The 10491-nt window shown below is 53.8% G+C and overlaps 1 protein-coding gene across 9 annotated transcripts in view; it reads left to right on the forward strand.

Moving 5' to 3' along the window:
- Positions 1–7886, forward strand: part of DGKD (diacylglycerol kinase delta) — a 113261-nt gene extending 105375 nt beyond the window's left edge. For 7 of the 9 annotated variants that reach the window (XM_036767346.1, XM_036767340.1, XM_036767341.1 and 4 more), the window contains one exon: positions 600–1279. In XM_036767346.1, coding sequence (XP_036623241.1) covers positions 600–880 — 281 coding nt within the window. In that variant the 3' untranslated portion in view covers positions 881–1279. Of the gene's footprint in view, positions 1–599 lie in introns of all 9 variants that reach the window. The other 2 variants (XM_036767347.1, XM_036767342.1) reach the window with 2 other exon arrangements.
- Positions 7887–10491: the final 2605 nt, after the last annotated feature.

Below are 10491 nucleotides of genomic sequence, written 5' to 3' on the forward strand. Positions count from 1 at the left end.
GGCACTGTCTGATTTTCCCTCTTAAAACACTAGTCCAGAGACTGAGGTCCTGTGAGCCATTGTAGCCGGTCCAGCTTCTGTCAGATATGTTTCAACCACTACGTCTTCCCCGCTGAGCCCTGCTCTCAACCGGGTCTAAAATAACCCCTCAGAAAGGCCACGCAAAGGCTGGTCTGGCTGTGTTTTAAGCTGTGTTTTTCCTTTGCAACTAAATAATTAAAATTACAACTAATAATTAAAGGATGAGGTCACTTTAAAAGAAAATAAAATGCAGTCCCAGGTTGCAAAGTACTGCTGCCTCTAGGCTGGGCCTGCGTCCTCCATAAGTCAGAGCCGGCGTGGAATCCTTGGCCCAAGTTCTGCAAAAGATGGCAACTCTTTCTTTCTGGGTGTAGGGAAAGATGGCCGGGAAGCCAAGGACCAACTACACTGGCAGCAGGTGCCCCCTCAGGGAGGGCTCTCACCTCACTTCTCAGACACCCGCCAATTGCTGCTCTCCTGGGCACTGGGTGGCGGGCGCTGGGCTCCCTCTGCTTCCTCCTGAGGCCTTGGCGCTGGGGTCCTCGCTTAGCCCCCTCCTGCTTTTCCGTCTCTGACAGTTCACGTCTGGGGCACGGAGGAAGTCGCGGCCTGGCTTGAGCATCTCAGTCTTTGTGAGTATAGAGATATCTTCATCCGCCACGACATCCGGGGCCCTGAGCTCCTGCAGCTTGAGCGGAGGGACCTCAAGGTACTTTCCTGTTGTCACATCCTGCCCCGTGGGTGCGCAGGTCACATGGTTCCCAGGCTCTGCCCTCGAGGACTTTCCAGTCTATGGGAGGAAACCGTGTACCTGAAAAGGGCCCAGAATGCCAGGAAGAGGCTGGGCCCAGTGCCCTGATGATGGGGGCGGGGGCAAGGGCTGGAGCAGCCCAGATGGGTGAGGGTGACTGGACGGCCACAAGGTGCTGCCCGGCTTGTGCCTCAGGGGCCAGCACAGGGTGGTCTGACGGGCCGGGGGGTGGGGGTGTCATTGGTGGTGTCCTAGGTCATTTTTATACAGGGTTTCCTCCCGTTTTTTCCTTCCATAAGCCCTGGGGACCCAGCTGAGGCAGCCTGATGACACCCGGCTGGGCCTTGGGCTGCTCCCGGTTGGCTCTCTGGTCGTTCTCCTTAGGCTCCATGGTGGGTTTTCCTTTTGGCTTTCAGGACCTCGGGGTGACCAAAGTGGGCCACATGAAGAGGATCCTCCACGGAATCAGGGAGCTGAGCCGGAGCGCTCCTGCCAGCGAGGCCTAGCCAGCATCTTCACAGCATGCGCCTGCCCCTCCTCCCCCAACTGAAACATCCGCGCAGGGCCTGGCATGCCCACCGCCTGCCTTCCCGGGCAGGGCAGCTGCTAGCAGAGCTTATATCATGGTGCTACTCTCTTCCACGTGGGTATGGCTTGTCAGGAGGACCCTCGCCGGCCCAATGGATGGAGGACACTTCCACGTGCTCCCCTTCAGCCCCCGGGCAGGTCTTAACCACAGCAACACAGCTACCTTCCAAACAGAGGCCTGGCACCTTCACGACTGCCAGGGACGTCCCAGAGCCCAGCACCTGCCTTGGCTGGGTTTTGTCCTGTGTGCTCAGATACCTGTTGACAAACTGCGCCTGGAGTAAGCCTGGGCTCTGCCCAGAAGATAAGGAGCAGCCCCATCGCAGCCCCTCCCCAAGCCCAGCTCCGGCCTCAGCCCATGGCTGGGGTGGGCAGCCCCTGGGCTTCACGGCCTTTGAGCTGTTCCTGTGACACCTTCCCAGTGGATCCAGTGTGATTGTCCGTATTGCAGCCCAGATGAGAATGGGGGCTCTGTCCTGGAGCCTTTTAGAGCCCATCCTCACTCCTCTTCACCCCACCAGTGGAGCTCCCAGACCCTCTCAAGCTCTCAGGCCCAGAAGCCCTTTGCCGCCAAGTGTTTCTGGAGAGTCAGGAGAATGGACCCTCATCTACTGTGGGGCCAGAATCCAGACATCTGTTAAAGAGAGAAACAAACCCGCTGTGCCCCCACATGCCCCATCCTGCCCCCCCTTAGGCTTATCTGGTGGTGCAGGACCCTGATGCCATTGGAATGGGGATAGAAACCAAAAGAGGCCGTTTTTCCTCAGGGTGAGAGGAGAAGCATGTGCCTGGCCGCCTACTCACTGCGCCCTTTGTCTCCTTCCTTCTTTACGAGTCTCACTCTCAGGAGCCTCACGAATCAGTTCTGTTCCACCAACATTTATTAAGAGGCAGTTCTGTCACCTCCGGGGGGGACGTGCCAGAGGCTGGGAATCCAAAGACCCCACCCCAGGCCCCATCTTCACAGACCCCCATGAGGTCAATGGGAGTAGAGTGCGGCCACGTCAGGCACCAAAATGCGCAAGAGAGTGCATCTATCCTTCTCGGGGCTCAGAAAACCTCTGCCGTGACTGCCCGGCTTGCTTGATCGTCACAGACCCGTGAGAAAACCAGGGCAATGATTGTTGTGGAGCAAATTAATGAAGAAGTGACCGGAAGCCAAGACAGGTGAGGAGAGTCACCCTGCATGGCAGGGAGTTGGGCGTTTCTAGGGTAGCTGATACAATCGGTATCAAGCGTGAAGGCCCCGAGAGATCAGCTGGCATTTTGGGGCCCTGGACTGCTCCGGAAAGCAACCTGGGGACACCTGTGTACCCCTTCTCAGGAGCCAGACTCCACATGCAAACAGCGGGATACAGAGGATTGCAGAGGAAGCCAATTCTATTGATAGACAGTCACCAAAATATTCCATAATGTTCATAGGCCACAGGTTAAGTCCTCCATTTTACAGAGTAAGAAACAGGCCATAGTGCCCTGGGTTCCTGAGTGTGCCTGATGCCTGGAGATCCTAAAACCTGCCCGTGTAACAGAAGGAAGGCCTCCCAGGGCAGAAGCCATCCCTCCTCTTTTAGGATTTGCCCATATCCCCTTCTGTCTTCACACACTCTCCCATGGACACTTCTGTGCAGAAGGTTGCAGTCTTCTTGGGGATGTACGTCCCTCTGCATTCGTAGTCCAGTCCAGCAGTGCCCTTGGTGCTTGGGGAGCCTGGAACTTCTTGGAGGTATTTCACGCCTCTCCAAATCTTGAGTGGGGAGGGAATGCCCTGGCACCTGTTGCCATTCAGCGGGGCATGTGCCTCCAAAAGGACTGTCATCATTGGATTAGAATCCTGTGCTAGCTATCTCTCAGCACCACCTCCCCTCCCTGCACATGCGTGCACAGGCACATACCATACGCGCGCGCGCGCGCGCGCACACACACACACACACACGGCCTTCTGGACAGACACCCAAAATCGCGATTGACTTGGCCAACAATGAGCGGCAGCAGGATCCCAGGCCCCAGACTCCTGAGCCACCTTGCCCACCAGCTTAGTGTCTTGAGCCCAGAATTCTCAGTCCTCTGCTGGTCCTTGGACATTTCCTCCAGACCCATGGTATCTAAAATTAGACCCAATTACCAACATAAAAGTTTTAGAAAATGTCAGATTTCCTTCAGGAATGTCTAGTATTTTGTAGGGATTCCAGCACGGTACCAGGCATGCTGCCCATGGGGGAAATTGCAGCTCTGCTCCCATCTCAAAGGGGAGAGTGGCCCTACCCTCTTTGCCAGAACATTCACCGCAGGCACCCCGACCACTAGGCTTTCCTCTGCTGGTCACCTCCTAGAAGGGAGTGGGTCATACTAGCGCTGCCTGCCTGCCAGAATGACCTGAGAGAGTTCTTTAAATGGGAAATTTTCTCTATTGGTACTGAAAGCAGAATTGAATTTATTACAGTTGCATTTAGAGAAGTTCTTCTGGAGATCCTGCTGTGGCTAAATCAAGGTAAAACTTGGAAACCCAAAAGAGGTACCGTGGCTTCAGAGTAGACAATGTGCCTAGAACCCAGGAGGACCCAGGTCTGGGTCCTGCCACAGAAGTTTACTGGCTCTGCAATTCTGGGCAAACCACTTGGGTTCTCTGTGCCTTGGGTTCTTCACCTTGACCCCGGGGCATGTAAACTGTCTACTCAGGAGTTCTAAGTACCAGAAGTCCATGTCCGTAGCAGTGGCTGGCTAGGGCACAGTCATGACATCATTGTCATCGTGCCGTTTGTTTGGGGAGCCGAGATGTGGCAGAAGGAGGCAGCCAGAGCAGAGACGGGCCCTTTCTTGGCAGTCCCAGTTGGTGTCTGGCAGGGCTCTTGGCCAGCAGGTGCATGTGCTGACATCTGGTCCGTGGCTTGGCCAGTCCCTTAGTTTTCTCTCCTTGCATAATCTGCATTGTGGTCACTTCACACACGGGCATCTCCAGGTCGGCTTGACCCACCCCTGTGGGACAGGACGGAGAATTTAAAATTAAAAACTGAAACAAAATGCGGTTTTCCCGTGCTTAGTAGATCTTGATTTCCTGCTGTTCACATTTCCCAGTAGAGATGGAATCAGATGTCTTCAGTACTGCACAGCCTTCCACTAATAATGGGAAATGCTGGCAGTCACTGTCCCTCCTCCCAAGTCTTCTCAAGGCCAGGCAGGCCCAGGTCCCCTGATGTGGTGTCCAGGCCTCTCCTCCAGAGCTGAACCCAGGCTTCAGAGGAGGCTTCTCTAGCTTCTCTCTTTGCCCCCCTGTGCTCCTGTTCCTGCTGCCTTGGCTTACATTGGTCTGCCTCCCTTTGGAATTCCCTGGCCACGCTTGCCCTGGGGTTTTTTAATCTCAATGTAAGGCCTGACATTTGTCCCTGTCACACATCATCTTCTTAGATTAGGCCCGATATTCTAGCGTGTCTCCAAGTCTTTCTGAATTGTCTTCTGAATAATATTCTTACTAACTGCCCCTTCCAACTTTGTCATCTGTGGACTTGATCAGCGTGCCTCAGCTGCCTTCATCCAGCACCGAGAATCCCTGGGTAGGGCCCACTGGCCCTTCTCAAAAGCCCGTGCTCTGGTCTCTCTAGCCAGACCAATCCAGCAGCTTTTATGCAGTCCTCATCTTTCCATCTTGGCCCAAGTGTGATTCCAGCCTCTTTGACAAATGCAGAACCTTCGGGGCTTCCTTAATCTGCCGCCCCAGTCTTGTATCCCTGCCAGAAAAAAGGGAATTGTTGGTCAGGCCTAGCTTGTTCTCAGTAATCTCACACTGGCTCTTAAAAAAAAATTAGCATTTCAGGCATCTGTTTTCTTTTTAATTATTGATGCATTTTATTTTGACATCCTGTTCCTTTCTGAATGCCCTCCCCAACTGCTGCCCAGCAAGCTTTCTCTTACAACAGACATTTACAGAAACAGTGTATTCACCATTCCCTGCCCATGGCTCCCCATGTCTTTACTGACGGGAGGTGCACATTCTCATCTCTTCTCCATGGCCAAGCTCGGCCATCAGAATTACAAAGCATTTCAGCAAAATTAACCGACACTGACTGAATCTGGTAGAATTGGCTGTGTCCCAATACCTTAGCCCCCCATCTTGGCTGAGATAGAAGGGAGGTGCATGTTCCCAGCTCTTCCCTTGAGCCAGAGCTGGTCATTAGAATGACCTAGAGTTCATTTCAGTTTTTTGTTATTTCTGTTCGCATTCGTGTTGTGTGTCTCTCTGCTTGGGTCCACTTATCTCACTCTGGATCTACTAAATCTTCCCATGCTTCTCTGAACTCTTTGTAGTCATCTTTTCCTATGCAGCACTGACATTCCGTTACTTTGATGGGCTGCAGTTTGTTGAGCCTTTCCACAGTTGATGGACACCTACCTCCCTGCCCTGTCTCTGTGGTGTCTGACACCTTCCTTCCTGTCTCTGAACCACATTCATCGCTTTGTCGGGAGGGTGCCATTTGAGGAATCAAGCATTGTCAGTGTGGACCATGCATCCGCTCCAATCTCAGCCCTTCTGGGCAGCTCCGGCTGAGTTGTTGAACCTGCCTTGGGCCTCTCTGACTCAGGGGCTTCCTTCTCTAAGGCTGTCACGCAGCAGGTCGAGGTGAAAGCAAGCTTGCCTGCCTAGGACACTGCAATCTATTTCTTCCTTCCCTTTCTGAAAATCTGGGCATTTGCCATCCTCTGCCAGCTCCCAAATCAAGAGAGTGGTTGGCTCATTTGGGATTTGGTGGTGTGGGTCCATGCTCCCTCAGGAGTGCAGTAACCACTGAGCCACACGGCTTCTGTCCTGGGTCAGCTGCCTAGGTTGTAGATGGCAGAGATGGGGGCAGGGGTGTGCAGCCAAGAGAGCAGCCTCTCAGTGGGGGCCCCAATGAGGCCTGGCAAGGTGTCCTGGGGGTGGAGGAGGAAGGCAGGCCAGGAGCGCAGTGTGCAGGAGAACCTGTTGAGTGACCATCATAGACGTACGATGGTGGAGGGGGAAGATCAGGATTGGGATGGGAATGGGGAGCAAGGGATTCGGGTTCTGGTCACAGGCCCACTGTGGACCTTCAGTTCCTCATCTCTGAACTGACAGTCAAGTCAGAGGAGCCACTGAGTCTAGGCCGAGGCAGAGGAACATCAAGAACAGCTGACTGTCACAGCTGCCCTTCCCACGGAGGAGGGCAGGAGAACAAGGCCACGAGGCTCGCCAGAGGGCCTCTAGAAATGAGAACTGATAGAGTTTCAGAGAGATTGGGTCTAGAAGGAGCCCATGGAGTCTCTTCCTAAGAAAATCATAGGGTTAGAGAAGCATCCACTGCAGGTCACTAAGTGGGTCACTGAGGTTTGCGGAGCACTGCCCGCATCCCCATGGGGGATATGTGATAGAAACGCCCCCATTTTGCAGATGAGAAAGCAAGCTACAGAGTGGTTAGGTGACTTTCCCAGGGTAATGCACTCAGGACGTGTTGGAGCCTGTGCAGATGCTAAAGGAGGGGTGGGCTCTTCCAGCAAAGGCTGGGGGCCCGTGTGCTAGAAAGGTCCCACAGGCAGGTGCCAGTCGGACCAGCCGCCCTCTGAGGCTCTGATAGTTGGTGCCCCCCCCCCCAGACTCTTCTGTGCCCGCCAACCTCACTGAGTAGGCACCTGCCATCAGAGGACTGGGATGCTTTTCTGAGCCTCATCGTCTGACAACGCAGGATCTAATGATCTGACCCTGACCTCGTTGTGCAGGCGCAGAATCAGGCCCAGAGCGGCGGTGCTTAGCAGCCCCAGCCACATGGGGTCCAGGTGGGCAGGAGACACAGAGGGCCCTCCTTCCCTCCTAGACCCTCCCAAGCTCCCCAGACTTTAGAATTCATACAGATGGGGTTCAAGCAAGAGGTTTTAGGCTTCAAGAGCGAGGACACCCCCTCACACACAGCGTTTCTCTCCATCACTAGTGAATTTCCCAGCCTGCCTAGAAGCTGTGATGGCCAGGAGCCTCCCCACCCACCCTGCCAAGGACAAGCCTTTGCTTTCTGTGGTTGTTGAGAGTATTATTTTAAAATGTTTATTATCTGGTCAAAACAAAACAAAAACAAAAAAGATTGTTTACGTAAAGTTGTGTGGTTTTCTTTTTAAAACAATTGTGTGTACTGTAAACAGCTGGAGTGTCTCCTGAAGAAGTCAGCAGCAGCCCATTGGCCAGCGCTGTTCAGGACATTGTGATGTCACTGTTCTTGCACGTGGGTCACTGGACTGTGTTGCTGGGTCCTGAGGAGCCATGGTGGCAGGCAGTGGACTCTGGCAGCGTCTGTTCCTCTGGGGGTCCCAGCTGCGGTGCCCGTGGTCCTGCCTGAGGGAAGGAGGGAGCATCTTGGAGCCAAGGTTTCGTGCCTTAGGATGGGACCCAACTCTCCTCATATTTATTATCTTAATTTATATAGTGATTACCATGGAAACAAACGCCTCTTGTATTGTATGTACATAGTTCACATCTGGCTGTTGTAAATAAGTTGGTATTGTATATAAAGGGAGCCTGTTTTCCACCCTCCACCGCCTAAGCCTGCGTTGTCATTGTCAGGCCCTTTGGCAAAGGGCCGCGCCGCAGGACGGGCAGTGGCACGTCCTTCCAGACTGAATCCACGCTGCTTTTTCAGCAGTGGGCCTAGAGAGGGTGAAACATGCAAAGGAGCCTTGTTGGGTGGGTGCAGTGAGTCCCAGAAAGCTGTAGCTGAAACCCAAGGTTGCCCAGACCTCATTCACTGGGGCAGGGAGGACAGGGACCACACCCAAATGACCAGGGTGGCAAGGTCGGCCATTGCGGGTCACCCACAGTGTGAGCTACCTCGAGCCCCAGGAGGGCCCAGTGGGCCCATGGCGGGACTCACATCCAGGTCCAAGGCCTGCTTCCCAGTCATGGCTAATGATGTGAGGATAGCTGAATCTAGAACTTGACCAAGGCCTTCAGTGTGGGGTGGGGCTTGCCTGTGGCCCCACTTTACAGATGGGTTAACAAGCAGAGAGAGGTCAGCGGACTAGCCCAGAGTCACACAGCACGTAAGTGTCTGAGGCCAAATTTCAAGCCCACACCTCTCTCTACTCTGCCACTTCACTGCCTCTGTTGAAATAGGACTTGTGTGAAACCATGTCCCCAGGAAGTGTTCCGATGGGGCTTCATGGCCAAAGGCTGGAAGGAAGGCAAACAATGTGTAGACAGAGTCTGTACAGAGCAAAGACACAAAATCAGGACAGAGCTGCTGGGGGGTATGGCATCGGCTGCACTTGAAGGAAGAGAGAGAAACCAAGGCAGCAAGTGCCTTCCAGACATGAGGGTGGGGGAGACAACCAGAGCCAAAGGCATGGAGGCAGGAGATGAGCAGAGAAGGCAGGAATCCCCAGCATCTGGGGGTCTTGAAACACCAGTTTACCACTGGTGTTTGTAAGAGGAGGGATGGGAGGCAGGGAGACCGGCAGGAGACCACAAGGGCTTGAACTGGGATGGAGGCTCCATGAGCAGAGAGAAGGGGATGTGGAGGACAAGAGATGGATGGTCTGGCAGTGGACCAGAGCTCGGGAGGGAAGCAGCTTTGCCCCTCCCCCATCCCTCCTCTCCAGACTTGGCACCTCTTTCATAGGTCTCAGTGCTTGTCCCTTGAGTCTGCAGCTTTAGCCTGCATGAATGACTCCCATTAGACTCTGGACCCAGCACCCACCCACCAGAAAAGTCCACTTTCCCTTTGCTAAGTCATGGAATTCAATCAGGAGTAGGGGTGGAGAATTTATTCAAAACTCTAGAAGAAAAGGAACGAAGCTGAGCAGCAGCAAAAGAGTCATGTCTCATGAACCCTTCCCACCCCCAGCAGCCCAAGCCCTTTTTGACCTATAGGCAACCCCTACTCAGATTCAACCCCCTTGTGGGGTCCACCAATGGCACTCCCAATGCCTGGGAGGTTGCATCTTCTCTCAATGGCAATGAGACCACCAACATCCACAGCTCCACCTCAGCCTCCCCCAGCCCAGACACCATAGCTACAAGGCAAGAGGCCAGCAGCAGCTTTGCCTCCTTGCAAAGAGCTGAGCACATCTTCCATCATGTGCTCTCTTCCTCAGCCCCCACCTCCTACCAAATGTGTGTAGGCACAGGTCCATGCCCAGCTCTGTCCTGTGCAAGAGGGATGGGAACGTCGAGCAATGAGCCACAGAAGGTCTTTGAGCAAATCACTGAGAAGTGAGCTGCACATGCAGGTGTTGGTGAGGAGAGACTGGAGTTGGGGGGATCAGCAGAAGGGCCTGGGGTTTGGGGTCAAAAGAGGAGCCAAGTTCCAACCTTGATCCCCTTCTTACTGTCTGCGTGACTGCTTCCATTGGCTCATCTCAAAAAGGACCAAGGGTTAGGGTTAGGGGTTGACTAGACAGTCACCATGGCTTCCTTTGGTTCTAAATCCCAAGACCAGGAAGAGGAAGGTAATGAGGAGCCCAACCAGGGTGTTGGCGATCAGAAGAGAAAGGAAGACCCAGGGGACAAGGCAGTGAATGGGCTGGGGGAGCAGGGAGGGGCTGAGAGCACGACCCGATGTGGCATCGACAGAATCGGTCTTCTTCCTGCTCCCCTCCATCTGGCTGGCTCACTGTTCTTAGACTCATCCTGGAAGCTCCCTCAGGTGGAGAACATAACTGACTTTTCACCTCCAGGCCCCAGGGTGTTGTAGACAGACCCATGCGCCCTGGATAAAGGACTCCCTCAATTCTCTATTGAACATGGCCCAAGAATGAAGACAATGTTGTGTTTATCCTCAAATAGGACCAATTACCCCTCATCCCGGGGAGAACTCTCACCCCACTGAGCCAATCACAGATTCAGAGACATCTGCCCTAGCGCTGATATTTTCACAGAGTGCTGGTTTCTCCTCTCTCCCTGCTCCACGATAAACCCACTCAATCTGGACCTTGATCTTGTACTCCTGACCCTGCGTTCACATGCCAGAGCAACCCTTCCACTCAATATCTCTAGCCACACTGACTTTGCCCAGCAAGCATGAACCTTAGATTATGCTCTTTATGTTATGGAAGCCCAGTCTCTCAAGTATTCCCCAGGGAAAGGTCAGAAAGAATCCATTGGAGCTCCAAATTTGACACTGAATGGCCCAACACCAAGC

The sequence above is a fragment of the Trichosurus vulpecula genome, chromosome 7 (assembly GCF_011100635.1).
Source record: "Trichosurus vulpecula isolate mTriVul1 chromosome 7, mTriVul1.pri, whole genome shotgun sequence".
NCBI lineage: Eukaryota > Metazoa > Chordata > Mammalia > Diprotodontia > Phalangeridae > Trichosurus > Trichosurus vulpecula.